General features: G+C 39.0%; 1 protein-coding gene across 1 annotated transcript; it reads left to right on the forward strand.

Annotated features, from left to right (window-relative positions):
• Window positions 1-14,412: 14,412 nt before the first annotated feature.
• LOC123456510 (zinc finger protein 211-like) lies at window positions 14,413-15,573 on the forward strand. The gene has a single exon (XM_045139845.1). It carries the CDS (start codon window positions 14,413-14,415, stop codon window positions 15,571-15,573), a length of 1,161 nt encoding a protein of 386 aa, XP_044995780.1.
• The last annotated feature ends 521 nt before the right edge of the window (window positions 15,574-16,094 follow it).

Genomic DNA, 16,094 nt, shown 5'->3' on the forward strand with positions numbered 1-16,094 from the left:
CCCAAGTCTTTAAGACATTCCAAATTTCTTACAAATTTTTCATGTAATTGGTATTTTCACAAGGTACTTTTGTTCAAAGAATGGCCTTAATATCACCATGTTTGGTACATCTAGAAATGCAGAATGCCCTAGGTGTCAGGATTCCTCTTGTTTAATGACTGGTAGTTATTTCTGTATAGAAAGGAAGATGGTGCTCTCATTGCATCTTCCTGTGTGAAACCTGATGTGTCCTCTAGGAGCTAGACCACAAAAGCCCGTGGAAAGGGTCTTTGTACTCTCACCTAGACTGTGAAGTCTAAAATGAGTCAAAGAAACCAAAAGCCAGGTCAAGTAAGGGCTTTGGAGCCATAATAATAATGATAATCCTAAGAGCAAGCATCCACTGTAAGCTCACTAGACTCTTTTAATCATTTACAATCATCAGTAGTTATTAAGTGCTATTCAGAACATGAACTCTTCCTTAACAAGGAAGGAACTTGAAGCAGAAAATGTATAATTACTGTTTCCAAAACTATCGATGCTAAGAGATCATAATTCTGCAAGTGTATGTCAACTAGCCCTCACTGCTGTCTTTAGCAAAGCATTAACTGTCACTAGACCATGATGTGGCTATCTTTCCATGAAAATAATAAAAGAAACAGAAGGGCTGTTACTCACAAGTACACTCTCTTTTGTGTCTAAAATGGGATCCAAACCTAATGTTTTCTGTTAGAGAATTCTGCACCTATTCTACACCACCATATTGCTACAGGTAATCTTTTAGAAGGTCTACATGTGATCATTTTTGGTTTCAAAAACATTCATTATGAAATAGGGAAACATAAAGATGGGAAAGTTTACAAATCAATCAACATTAATGACATCACTTAAGAAGTGCAGAGACTTCCTGAGTTCTAAATCTGACAACCATACTCCCTTTTTGTCAGAAAAATATTTTACTATTCAAATGAAAACATCATAAAATGAATTTCTTTGTATTTCTTTGTTTCTGTCTCCCCCAACATATTAGCTTTTTTTGCCATACAACTTGCACCAAGCATCCATCCAATGGTTGTTTTGTGCTTGTCTTGTGTCCTTTTGATAGACAGGACTAGAGGGGTGGTCACAGGAAGAGGTGACAGCTATGGCAGAAAATGATAAACATTCCCAGTAAATTCATGCACCATTGGCCAAAACTGTGTTCAAGTTCACCCCTTATTGCAAGAGAGACAGAAGTAGCAAGTAGTGCAGCTGGCTCCCATTCTTTTATGGTCCTGTTATTATATAAATAATGATTGTTTTTTCTAGTGTGACCAGATAGACTTGACCCACAATCTATAGTCCCATTCCCAGATACATCACTAGCCATTTGTTCCATTTTTTAATCGACATTTTGCTTCTGTTTCCATAGACTACCTTTCACTGATATCCTCTACCTCTTGGTATGCTTTCTCTGCTGGCTGTTCTCCAATTTAGCAAAACACTGTAATTAGTCTTCATTTTAGAAATTTGTTTCTTTAAGCTGGTCATAGTGGTGCACACCTTTAATCCTAGTACTTGGGAGTCTGAGATAGGGGGATCACCATAAGTTTGAAGCTAGCCTGGGGATAAAGAGTGAGTTCCAGGGCACCCAGAGCTAGAGGGAGACCCTAAATCAACAAAAACAAAAAGGGAAATTTTTTTCTGCTTATACAATGAGTTAGATTGATTCAGTCTACATGCCCCTCTGTTTTCTAGCTAACATTTCTTGCCTTGTGGTCACATTGCCTTGAGTTCTTCCATTGTGTTTTACACTGTAATTGCACTGCCAAAAATGCTCTCTTAAGATTTAATGTTTTTGTGTATTAAGTTATAGTTTCATCTGATTTGTGGAACTTATTTAATGTAGCTTTTCAATTTACCTATGGGAGGACATGTTATTTCTGTTCATCTGTAGGCAAAATTTCCTCATTTGCTGTGGTTGGATTTCAATAGGATTGAATTTTCTAAGAAGATGGGGCAGGTAATGCCAAAATACCATAGGTATCAAGCCTTAGAATTCCGTCCAACACAATGAGCATCAACCTATGTAGGACTCCTAGTTACCTTCACAGACCTTTCTTCCACAATGACTCATTCTTATGTGCTATTCCTTTTTTTTTTTTTTTTTTCAGTACTTGGGATTGAACCCTGAGAATCATGAGTAAGTAAGTTCAACTGTTTGACATCCTGATCCATATAAGCTCTTAATTGAAACCTTATTTTTCTACCTGTAATTTAGTGTTCCCAAGCACATTATGAATCTTGTGTGATTCTTCCATACTGAACTTCCATAGTGAACTTGAAGGATTCAGCCACAACTCTATTTACAGTATCATTTCCTTCATGTAGACATTCTCATTATAGAAGCAACTATTTGCTGTTTACTGTTGAGAGAATTGCCAGTCCTTAGAATAACTCTGCTTTTCCTGCTTTTCCCTTCTGTCCTTTCACAACCACTTGCTTCCTGAGTGGTTTCCCATTTGTAGAATGCATATGGAGTTATGAGCCTAAAATTTTGGTCTTCTAATTTTCTGAAAATGTCATGTGAAGTTGTGGGTTCTCTCTCTCCATACACACAGTTATATCTATCTATCTATTTATCTATCATCTATCATCTCCTACAGGATGTTAGGAGTTCAAAAGTAAAGTCTTTGAACCCCAAGCCCTTACTTTTTGTCTATTTTGATCTAAAGAATTGGATAAAATAAGACTAAAAAGATATTTTTTAATTATATTTATTTAGGAAAGTACAAAACCAAGAGAAGAAAAATGGATGCATCCATATGGTCAAAGAGCCCATGTGGGCCTAAAAGAAACATAAAAAAATGATTTAGAGAGCAAACAAGAGAAATTACAGAGTTCCTGCTTGTGGAGGGCTGGAAAGGGTAGAGCGCCTATGCTGGGCCAAGACAATGGAAGCTTACCAGAACCTCTAAGTGGAGGAACTGGCCAAGAAAGCTTTCCCTCCCTTTGTAAATGTATTTATAACCTTACTATAGTGGGCTTTACCTTCTGACTCAGGTGAGCCAGAGAGACAGCTACTTTATCTGTTGTAAAGGCTGTCTCATGAAGAGGCTAGTCATAATATCAAGTTCTCAGAGCTGAACTTGACCAACCACAATGTCAGGTCTAGATTTTAAATTTGAGGAAAGGGGACCTCTTTCCCACAAGGGGCTCAGATTGTTTGTGGGAGAAAAAAAAAACAACAGATCTAGGGAACTCCTTTAGGCAAGAGATAAGGAATAGACAGCTTCCTCTCTGATCTCTAGCAAAGTCCAAATACTTTCCTGCTTTGACTTTTAGGGGCCCAGTCATGCTAAACTACCTAACAAAGCTACCCCACTCCCTCTCAGATGGAGATTTGATAGATAGATAGATAGATAGATAGATAGATAGATAGATAGATAGATAGATAGATATGATATGATATACACAAGAAAAGAAAAAAATATCAAATTATCTACTCATCTCATGACTATAAATTGTTTAATTTCTGTACTTCTCCAAATACAAAAGTAGATGGCATTGCTAAGGACTCTAATTGCTTTCACTATCTCATCTTTACCTTGAATAATCAAGACTGTGAAAGGTTAAATATTTTCTGAACCTCCCAGACAAATGGCAAGTGAGAGATATGGGATTCAACCCAATGTGTACCATAATCCAGCATCAAACTCTGATATTATGAGATGATTTTTCACTTTTCTTATATACTTTTAGTCATCCATGATTGAAATTATTCATATAATTTTCCCATTCTTTACACAGTAGTGCATAGTTTAATGATCTGATATAAAGGCTTTTATTTCATAAGTTGTACTGACAGTAGTTCTCTGAGAGTTTCACATTATTTTTATTTAACCTTGAAAGTGGATACATGAAATCCAATTTTAAATATGAAATAATAAATATGGGGCTGGAGAGATGGTTTAGCGGTTAAGCGCTTGCCTGTGAAGCCTAAGGACCCCGGTTCAAGGCTCAATTCCCCAGGACCCACGTTAGTTAGATGCACAAGGGGGCTCATGTGTCTGGAGTTTGTTTGCCGTGGCTAGAAGCCCTGGCGCGCCCACTCTCCTCTCTCTCTCTCTGCCTCTTTCTCTCTCTGTCAGTCGCTCTCAAATAAATAAATAAAAATAAAACAAAAAAATTTAAATAAATAAATAAATAAATATGGCCTCATTGTAGCAACATATAATAAAATAATAGTGAACCACTTAATATTTTGCCAATGTTATTAAAGGTGAGCAGAATAACAAGCAAGATATTTTAAATGCATTGGGCATGTTAGAGTTCTAATGTACTATATTAGTTTACATATGTTCTCTACATTAACAATTTTTAACCTATCTGTCAAAATTTTGGGGGACTCTCATAACCCTAAATTCCCTCAATCTGACCTCATGAACACTAGAGCATCACTTTTGAACCAAACAGAATTAGATGTCCTTTCTATCATTATATATTTATTGTAAGGTCAAAACAGAAAGATGAACTGGAATTGTACAGAAGTCATGTGCCTTTAACATTAATTAAAGCCATGTGCACTTAACATTAATACTATCTATTATAATATCAAATAAAGCACATTATGTGTTGACATTAATTTACATTCCAGCTAATACATCATTTAAACAATCAAATACACCAAAAGAACAATGTGCAGCAATTTTTAATTTTCTCCAGGGACACTAGTGGACTGAGAGTGCACCTGAGGTAATGAAAGAAATTGGCTACTACCTCTTCAATAGGCACATACTGACAGGCTCTAAGAGCCTCAAAACATTACATAAAAGCATAAATCATTTGATTTTTTCCATTATTCGAAAAAAAATTAAGTTCATAACTTGCATGAAAGGGAATTGAGTTTCTATTGGGACATTTATTATACCAAGCACCTTGACTATCCACATGAGAATTCACAATATGCACCATTTTATTTATTTAATTTATTTATTGTTTTTTTTTAGTTATGTACATAGTGTATACAATCATTTTGGTACCATCTTTAGCCTCCTCCCTGCCCTCCCCACTCTGCAGGGACCCCCCTCATTGGGGAATATGTGTCATGCATTGTGGGGTTAGTCATACAGTTATGGATAAGAGGCAATGTCTCTGTGCATAATGACCCAACGTGTGGCTCTAGCATTCTTTCCACGCCCTCTTCCGCAAATTTCCCTGAGCCATGTTGGGTTCATTTTAGGTCTGCTTCAGTGATGAAGTATTGGTAGTTTCTCTGTCTCTGGATGGCACACGATCATGGTGGGAAACCAATTGCTCTTTATTTGGCTAACTGATCTGCTCAGTGGAACAGAACCCATACCTGGAGCCGTTATAAAGCTCCCACCAATCATGGGCCACAAGAGGGCCTATACCTATTAAATTCTCTATTAAAAAAAAGCAATGGTTTTCTCATTTATTTGGCACTAACTTGACTCTCCATTGGAGAATTTGCTTCTCTTTCTCAGATGGACAAAGATCCTAAGGAGAGAACCAGCCCATTGCACCTCAAAAGTGCCCCGGCTGAAACTAAGAGTAATTGGGGAAATGAGCAAGTGTAACATTTAAATTTTTTATGTGTGTGTGTGTGTGTGTGTGTGTGTGTGTGTGTGTGTATGAGAATGTGTGAGCATACCATGGCATGCATGTAGAGATCAGAGGACAACCTGAAGTGTTTGTGTTCCATGTTTTATGAGACAGGGTCTTGTGATGCTACAAATGAACTTCAAGACTACAAACACAAGTACAGGTGATCTAAGAGCTTTTGTTTCTCCTGGGTGAGCCATTCATCGTTATAGGCCTGTTCTGATCACATGTGTTACTTTGCATCTGGATTTATATTGGTGCTAAGGTACTGAACCTGGGTCTGCTAGCTTTGAAAACAAGTACCATTAACTGTCGAGCCATTACACCAGCCCCTACACACCATTTTTAAAGTCTGAAAAAAGAGCATTATTTAAATAAATTACATCAACTAGAAGCAATGACATTGCTAAGGTCTATGAAAATTATAAATTCAGTAAATTTTAAAATGTTGTGATAGTTTCAATGGATGTCCCCCAATAGATTCAGGAGTTTTATTAAAACTTACTAGATCTCAAAGGAAGAAATATGAAGTGCATATAAGCATCTAAAAAATGTTCTATGTCACTAGTCATCAGGGAAATGCAGATTAAAACTATGTTGAGATTCCATCTCACTCCTGTCAGGTTGGCTACCATCATGAAAACAAATGATCATAAATGTTGGCAGGTATGTGGAAAAAGAGGAACCCTTCTATATTATTTGTGGGAATGGAATCTGGTCCAGCCATTGTGGAAATCAGTGTGGAGGTTCCAAAAACAGCTAAAGATTGATCTACCATATGACCCAGCTATAGCACTCCTAGGCATATATCCAAAGGACTCATCTCATTTCCTTAGAAGTACATGCTCAACCATGTTTATTGCTGCTCAATTTATAATAGCTGGGAAATGGAACCAGCCTAGATGTCCCTCAACTGATGAGTGGATAATGAAGATATGGCACATTTATGCAATGGAGTTCTACTCAGCAGTAAAGAAAAATGAAGTTATGAAACTTGCAGAAAAATGGATGGATCTGGAAAGGATTATACTAAGTGAGGTAACCCAGGCCCAGAAAGCCAAGCACCGCATGTTCTCCCTCATATGTGGATCCTAGCTACAGATGATTGGGCTTCTGCGTGAGAAGGAAAAATCTCAGTAGCAGAGGCCAGTAAGTTAAAAAGGGAAGAGAAAGGAAGGGAAGAAGGTACTTAATAGGTTGTTATTGTATATATGTAAGTAGAATGATTGATATGGGAGGGGATATGATGGAGAATGGAATTTCAAAGGGGAAAGTGGGGGGGGAGGGAGGGTATTACCGTGGGATGTTTTTTATAATCATGGAAAATGCTAATAAAAATTGAGAAAAAAAGAAAAAGAAAAAAGAAAATAAAAAGAAAGAAAGAAAGACTCAGGGGCTGGAGAGATGGCTTAGCAGTTAAGGTACTTGCCTATAAAGCCAAAGGACCCAGGTTCAATTCCCCAGGACCCATGTAAACCAGATGCACAAGATAGTGCATGTGTCCGGAGTTCATTTTCAGCAGCTGGAGGTCCTGGCATCCATTTATATTCTCTCTCTCTCTTTCCTTCCCTTTCTTGAACCTCTCTGCTATCTCTGTCAAATAAATAAAACATAAAATAAAATAACTTAAAAAACTTACTAGATTTCCAGTTGCCTGGCTGGTGGGGGTGTGTTTGGGGCCAGATTTGAATTTTAGACTAAAGGTATGCAGATTGCTTGAGTTCTGCCTAGGGTTCCTATAGTGTGATTGCTTTGTGTGTGCTGGTGCGCTGGTGGTGTTTCTTTCTCTCTGGTGGACCTGTGAAAGGGGGCCAGCTTCTGCCATTACTGCCATTATGGAACTGTATCTGTAAACTTCAATATATCTCTTCCTCCCATAAACTGTGTCTGGTCTGGAGGATCATCCCAGTAACATGAACCTGACTATGACAATGGTGAATAGGTGTTTTGGGTCCTTGTAGGCCTCCTTGAAAAAAACAACTAATTAGAGGTTGTCCCACCCCGTAACACTAAGATTTACCTGTTCTAGGTTATAACCTATGGCTTCTTGGCATAGTATTCTCCACCCAAGCAGAGTTTTCTTCCTTCCTTTCTTTCTTCCTTCCTTCCTTCCTTCCTTTCTTTTTTTTTCTTTTTTCCTTCCTCTCTTTAAAGTTATAATTTTAACTAGCTGATGAAGAAGTAGGTTTCCATATGACTTATTCATAATGTCAGTAGTTTTGTGGAACTCTACCCTGACCTCTTCTCTTTACCCCTTCCAATTTAGACTTTTTCAGCCCCCGTATTCTGCCCTTCTACTTTCATATCTATCTCTACCTTAAGCTCTTCCCTCCCTCCTCCCTCTGGGGCTCTTTCTATATTGCTTTTATCTACTATTGACTCATGCTGTGAATTATGTATGGTTGCTCACCAGAACTAGATGGGAAGATCCTGTTGCTGAAGACACCACATGCTGCAGTTGCAGTACAATAAGTAATTGAGTTGGAAGGCATCTCCATTATGGTTAACTGCCATAGTGCTGTAAAGTGCTATGCAGGCTGCTACAGGAGAAGTCATCAATAGTGTTAATCAGCAGTAGATTGTGCATACTGCAAACCTAGTAGGCAAGAAAGATGTGCCCACAGGTACAATAGCATCATGCAATTTCGAGGGGGGGGGGTAACCAAATACTATCTGATTGGATTTGAGGTCTTCTCTATGGAAGGGAATCCATTCCTGGTTCTGAAAATCAAGTTAAAAGACTATGGCTTAGAAGTTCATAGGCCCGGGGAGTCTTGACTTTGGTAAATGTTGAGTATTCTCAGGGTCTGTCTCCTTCACCTGGTGCTGATTATCAGTCAGGTTTGACATGGAAGCAACACTCCTGCTCATCTCCCCAATTCCTCTGTGGTTTCAGCTGTGGTGTGGCTGAAACCTCGGGTCTCATTACCTTCTGAAAAATAATAACAGATTCTCCAATGGAGAATGAAGTTATCATAGTTAAATGGGATAAATGTTATAAATTTAGGGATAATTTGATGTATGTGACACGTCTTTAAGCCACGGACTAATGAGACTTGACACTGGAGAACATAATTGTTGCCTCCATAGGATTATGATCTGGTTCACAATTCCAGATATGGGTTCCTTTACACTGAATGGCTCTCGTAGCCAATCAGAAAGCTATTGATTACCCACTATTTATATTATATTATGTCACTATTTCATTGGCATATACATCTTGTTTGCTTCTGAATAGCTTAGACATCTGGTTGCTCAGACCACTTTGGCCACTTTCCCCCAGTATCTCATGTAGAGCTTTCCAGCACTATATGGGCTTACTGTCTGGGGACTGGCTCTCTTCTGGATTCCAGCCAGGTCTCTCCATGGTTTATGTTAGCAGCCATGGTTTCTTCATCAATAGGGTCTTAGCTTTTGCCTCAGGTGGATAATCAAGTGCTCTGATAGAAAGCTGTCTTATTTTTTGGACCTCATAGGTCTGTTTGTTCAACAGCTCATTATGCATAACCACCAATTTCTACTACTGGGAGTTACAGGCCACAGATTAAAAAAAAAATAAGCTTACTCTTCATTGTTTATCTTAACAATCACATTCAGTTACTGCCATTTCAAAATAGCTTATAATCAAATGATAATTCATGTAAGTCTCACAGTAACCTAAAAAGTCAAATGCAAAATAAAAAACCAAAAATAAGCAAGTAATCAAAACACAGTAATGGGGGAAATCACTTAAACACAAGACAGATGGTAGGAAAACTATCTTGATTTGGGGACCTCATAGTTGTCTTTTATCAACAGCTCAATGTGGGTAGCAACCTATCTCTGGTACTGGAAGTTAGAGGCCAGAGACAGAAAAAAAATTAAGCTTAGGCTTCACCCCACCCTCCTCAGGGTCCTACTTTTCAGGTGCTACCTACCCCCTTACTCCTTTTGAGGGTTATATCTTTTAGGCTATCTCCAAGGATAAATGTTTCTATGGTACCAGCTCATTTTGGATTTAGTTTGAGATTTTCTTAATCCCACCTTTTCCCCTTACTTCAAAACCTTATATTTCTACTGTCTGGGCCTTGAGTTGTCTATCAGGTCTGTGACCAACTTGAGCATGTCCAGATTAGGAACCCCAGATAAGTGACATCATGTGGCATTTGTCTTTCTGTGATTGGGTAAATTCTCTAAGTATCATCTGTTCCAAGTCTGTCCATTTTTTTTATACAAATTTCACTGTATCATTTTTCCTTGCTGCTGAATAAAATTCCATTGTGTAAATGTGCCAAAACTTCATTATCCATTCATCCAATGATGGGCATCTGAGTTGACTCCAGTTCTTATCTATAATGAATTGAGCATCTGTAAACATGTTTGAGCATATATCTCTCTATTGATGCATGGAACATTTAGGATAAAAGCCCATTAAGGGAATAGCTTGGTCTATTGATAGCTCTATGTTCATCTTTTTCAGGAATCTCTATATTGATTTCCTAGTGGTTGTACAAGTCTACATTCCTACCAACAGTAGATGAGAGTTCGTCTTTTCCCCACATCCTAGCCAGCATTTGTCGTTGTGAGATTTTTTTTAATGGCTGCCATCCTTACTGGACTAAGGTGGGATCTCATGGGCGTTTTAATTTGCATTTTCCTAATGGTTAGGGACATATAACATATTATTAAGTGTGTGTTAGCCATTTGTAATTCTTCTTCTGAGAACTCCTCACTCAGTACTCTGTCCCATTTTTTGGAGTGGGTTGTTTGATATTTTTATTGGTTAGTTTTTCAAGTTTTTTTTTTTTTTTATAGATTCTAGATATTAGGCTTCTGTCACTCATACAGTTGGCAAATATTTTCTCCCATTTAATGGGTAATCTATTGGCTTTGTTCATGGTATGTTTGTCTGTGCAAAAGCTTTATACCTTCATGAGACCCCCTTGGCTGAATGATTGTTGAATTTCCTGGACTACTGGGGTTTTGTTCAGTAAGTTTTCCCCCACTCCTATACCATGGATTGTACCTCCTATATTTTTTCTTCCAGTAGTAAGTAGAAGAGTTTTAGGTCTCGTATTGAGGTCTTTATTCCATTTGGACTTGATTTTTGTGTACGGAGAGATAAGTGGGTCTACTTTTATTTTTCTACATATGGTTATCCAATATGTCCAATACCATTTATTGCAGATGCTCTTTTTTCTCCAGTCTACATTATTAGCACCTTTATCAAAGATCAAGCAGCTGTAGTTACTTGACCTAAGTTCTGAGTTTTCAATTCTGTTCCCTTGGTCTATGTTTCTGTTTTTATGCCAGTACCAAGCTATTTTTGTTACTGTGGCTTTGTAATATAACTTTAGATTAGGTATGGTGAAATCTCTGGAGATTTTTTTTCTCCTGAGGATAGGTTTGGATATCCATGGCCTGCTGCCATTCTATATAAATTTTGAGATCTTTTTTTCTATCTCTGTGAAGAACAATGCTAGAAATTTTATTACTATTGCATTAAATCTGTAAATTGCTTTTGGTAGAATTGCCATTTTCACAATATTAATTCTACCTATCCAGGAGCATGGGAGGTCTTTCCATCTTCTCAAGTCCTCCTCATTTTCTTTCTTGAGATTTTTTATGTTTTCATTAGGTAGGTTTTAAATATACTTGGTTAATGTTATTCCAAGATATCTAATTTTTTTGTTGTTGTTGCTACTGAAAATTGGATAGCTTCACTGATTTCTTTCTTTGTAGATTTATCCTTTGCATATAGCAAGGTTACTGATTTTTGTGCATTGATTTGTATCATGCCACTTTACTGAAGGAATTAATCACCTTTAGAAGTTTTGAGATGAAGACTTTCAGGTTACTTACATATAGGATCAAATCATCTGCAAATAGGACTAACTTGACTTCTTCCTGTCCAACTTGAATGCCCTTTATTTCTTTCTCCTGTCTTACTGCTTCAGCTAGTACTTCTAGTACTATATTGAAGAGCAGTGTTGAGAGTGGGTACCCCTGTCTTGTTCCTGATCTCAATGGAAACTCCTTGTGTCTTTCCCCACTGTTATTTGAGCTTTAGGTACTTCATATATAGCCTTTATTGGGTTGAGATATAAACCTTCCATGCCTATTCTTTCCAGCATTTTGATCATGAAGTAGTATTCAATTTTGTTAAATACCTCCTTGGCATCAATTGAGATGATCATGTGGTGTATTTATTTATTTTGATTTTCAAAGTAGGGTTTCACTTTAGTCCAGATTGACCTGGAATTCACTATGTAGTCTCAGAGTGGCCTCAAACTCAGAGTGATCCTCCTACCTCTGGCTCCTGAGTGCTGGGATTAAAGTCATGTGCCACCATGCATGGCAATAGTATTTGCCACACACTGTGCTCAAGTCAATATTATTGTCACGGTGGTAATAGACAATGATTTTCAGCCAACATGGCATATTACTTTATTTATTCATTTATTTTACAAAGATGGGTAGTTCTGTTGATAATGACCAATCTTGCTTTGTTTTTATCTGTTGATAATCACAGTTTGCTAGTTTTCAAATGATATAGTATTCATTTTCTGTTTTTTGTTTTTCACCATGAATTGGAGTTCAGGGCTTATCAACACCAACATTTTTTTTTTGTCTTCATTTTTACCAACTCTACCGGGAAGATGTCTCAGTAAATAAAGTGCTTGCCATTCAAGTTTGTGAACCACAGTTAGGATCTCTTGAACCTATAAATAGTTGCATATGGGTAACCACAGCACTTGGGAGGATGGGAAAAGGGGTCCCTGAAGCAAGCTTGCTAAGCAGACTTACCAAAATGGCAAGCTCTGGATTCAAGTGAGAGACCCTGCCTCAGTAAATAAGGTGATGAATAATAGAAAAAGAAACCCAATATCTAGCATCCATACACACATGAACGTACATACAGGAGCACATGTATGTCTTCACACACATGAACATACATGCATACAATCTGCATACCATACATATACAAACAAATAATTCACAAACATTAACCAAGGAGCAAGTACTATAATCAAAATGAACACAATCTAAACAGATACTTTTCAAAAAAGTATAAATACTTACAAATACTTGAAAATGCTCAATACCTCAACAAAGAAAGGATCATATCTGGATTATTATAGGTAAATTTTATTAGATGTTAAAAGGATCACTGTCACATAAAATACAAAATATCGTATTGTTCACAATATCAGCACTTAATGCTGGGTTGCAGGTGCGACTGAAGAAGGAAAATGAAGTAATGGCTGGGCATGATGTGCATTCCTTTAATCACAGCACTCATGCAGCAATGGTAGGAGGATCACTATGAGTTCTAGGTCACCCTGACACTACATAGTGAATTCCATATAAGCCTGGGATAGAGCTAGACCCAACCTGAGAACAACACTAATAAATAATTGGGGCATGAATGTACCAAATTGCCAACCGGAGGGAATGATGGTCTGTTTGGGGGCAAGACAACTGCTCTCTGATTTGATTTGAGGCCCACTCTATGGCAGGGAATTTGTGCCTGGTACAGAAAACATAGCCAAAAGGCTATGACTGAGGAGGTCATAAGCCCTAGGAGGAAACTACTACTGTAGTTTGGCTAAATGAATGTTGTCAATTAAAAAAAAAAATAAAGATGTTTGCTTCACCCCTCCTTCCATGAGGTTACCTGAGCCTGGGAAGGAGGACACAACTGAACCCTGTGAAATTCTGTTATTTGGACATGACATTTGCATCACACTCATGAGCTCACAGTAACTATTGTTTGCAGCACAAGTGGAGCCTGTCAGTATTTCACTCTTGATGGAGAAAGGATACAGGAAATCTCAAAATTCTCATACTAGGTAATGGAAGCTCATGATTGCTGGTAGAGGGGAGTCAGGTTCATCAGTGGTATTTCATAAACTGCCCATCCACAGTAATAATTTTCCACTCATGCAAGCAACCATAATTTAACTCAATGGGTATAAAAAGGCATTAAAATGAGATGGAGGCTACTGAGGAAGAAGGGTGTTAATGAGAGAGAAAGGTTGTAATAGGTGGTAATCAGGGATAATAAGATCAAAAAATATATACATGTATGATAATGTCAAAAGTTGAAAAAATGAATAAAAGTTTTAAAAAAGAAATGGGCCATTTGGAAATATCTAAGTCATTTACTTGGGCTCAGTGGTTAAGGCTCTTGCTTAGAAAGCCTAAGGTCCAAAATTTGACTCCCCAGTGCCCACATAAAGCCAGATACATAAGGTAACACATACATCTGAAGTTTGTTTGCAGTGGCAAGAGGCTCAGGTGCACCCATTCTATTTGCCTCTTTCTCTTTTTCACACTTTCTCATAAATAAATAAATAAATAAATAAATAAATAAATAAATAAATAAATAAATATTTTTTAAAAGAAAACCTAACTTTACTCTTCTTTGTCACCCCATCATCTTTTGCCAGCACTGCATAGCACTCCCCTCACGGTAAAGCTATTGTGGGGATGCAAAGCTTCAGGTGGGAGGGGACATTTCCGGAAGTGACAGTGAATGTGGGTGGGGCTGTTTTCCTATTCCCTGTCTACGCACTTCTCTTCAGCCCGACTTGACTTGGGACTTCTTCGGGAAAGGCGGCATCTACTCCCTTGGCCTGGCTTCGAGGTTGGTCCCCATGAGTGAGAGGTGTGAATCCCCGGTGGGTGCAGAATATGTGTGTCCTTGAGGCCAAGTGTGAGGGACTGAGTCCCTGACCCTGGTCCCTGTTTTTCAGACCCCTGCTCATGGAATCCTCGAGGCTTTAGACCCTATGGTAAGGAAGGGAGGATGCCATGTCCACAGAGCCTAGATGCAGTGGCCAGGGCATGGGACCCACTGAGGCTGAGGCTCGAGAGGACCAGTGCTGTGGCTCTCTCACCTTTGAGGACCTGCTCCTGAGCTTCTCCCCTGAGGAGTGGGGCATGATGAATGAGGATCAGAAGCGTCTGTACTGTGAAGTGATCAAGTCCACCTTTGCAGACGTCCTGTCTCTGGGAATTCCACTCTCCAGAGCCTCCCTCCTGTCCTGGATGGAGCCACAGGGAGAATATCTGGGGTGTTTCTTGGGTGACATCACCACAGCCCAGGTGACAATGATGGAGATTCAGCCCGTCCCCACTCCGTGGTCCTGTACAGAGAGCAGTGAGAGTGCCCCTTCTGAGCTCAGGCTTTCTATAAGAGCACCCACTCCTCTAGCTGGGCCGCGTGCTCCTGGGAGCCACCTCCCTGCCATGTATGACTCCGACGTGAAGGACTTGTTTCCCCTAGCAGTGCAGCAGGGAATGTCCATCAGGGAGAGGAGGCAATATGCATTTGAGTCACATGCCCGAGCATTCTCCTTCGTTTTGTCTCACAGTGATACAGAAACCATTAGACGGGAAAGGGACCAGCGCCCATTAGTGACAAGCCACACTTTTCAAGGGCCGGACCAGGCCCTCACTGGCAGTGTGCTTGTCCCTCGCCAGGGCACTCATAGCCATCGGGGTAGGAAGGCCTCTGACAGTTCACAGACTTTCAAGTGTGAGCCCTGTGGGGTGGTTTTTGTGAATAAAGGTAAATTCCTTCAGCATAAGAGAGTACACTACGAACTAAAGTGTAGGCAGTGTGGAAAAGCTTTCTACTCTCAAAACTCACTGTTTCAGCACAAGAAATTTCACACTGGAGAAAGGCCTTATGTGTGTGCTGATTGTGGAACAAGTTTCTCCCGTAAAACTGTGCTCACTGCACACAAATGTCATATTGGAGATAATTCTTGTAGGTGTGATGAATGTGGAAGATTATTATCTTCTCAATCTTACCTTGTAATACATAAGAGAGTTCACAGCAGAGAAAGGCCTTATGTGTGCAGTGAATGTGGGAAGACCTTTATCTCCAAGTATGACCTTGCCCACCACAAGAAAGGTCATAATAGAGGAACACGAGTGAGTAGAAAAAATCCGTCCATGGAGACTCCAGCCTCATCCAACAGGGAGGTCACAATGGAGTGAGTCTAGGTGAGACTAGAAAACAGGAGCAATTTACCAGCTCATGCTCCCACTTTGTTGAGCACTTGAATAATCACACTGGATAAAGATGCCATGATTATAGCAGTTTGATGGATCTTATATGCAGAATTTAGAACAGAAGATCAACTGGGAAGGAAAGCTTAAGTGTGCATACATGCACACTTTCCTTGTGTAACATTATGTGACTGACTGAACAGTTATTAGTGTAGCCTTTCTGAGGGAGCCAGTAAGCAAAAGTTGAATTTTTTGTGTTTGTGCATGCGTGATGGGGTGTAGATGTACAAGTGCCAGGATCCTGCTCTTTTTCTCCTAGTCCTGGAGGGTGATATAAATCTACTGGAGGGTGCTCATCCCTTCTCTGGCAGCTTTCCTGTGAACATGCCTCAGTTCCTGCTAATAGTGCCTGAACTGGAATCTCCTGAAAGTTTCCAAATCCTTCCCATCTTAATTTACTATTGATTCTGTGTGATAATCAAGGTGCATATTTTTTTTCCATCCTTCCA

This window comes from Jaculus jaculus, chromosome X, assembly GCF_020740685.1.
Source record: "Jaculus jaculus isolate mJacJac1 chromosome X, mJacJac1.mat.Y.cur, whole genome shotgun sequence".
NCBI lineage: Eukaryota > Metazoa > Chordata > Mammalia > Rodentia > Dipodidae > Jaculus > Jaculus jaculus.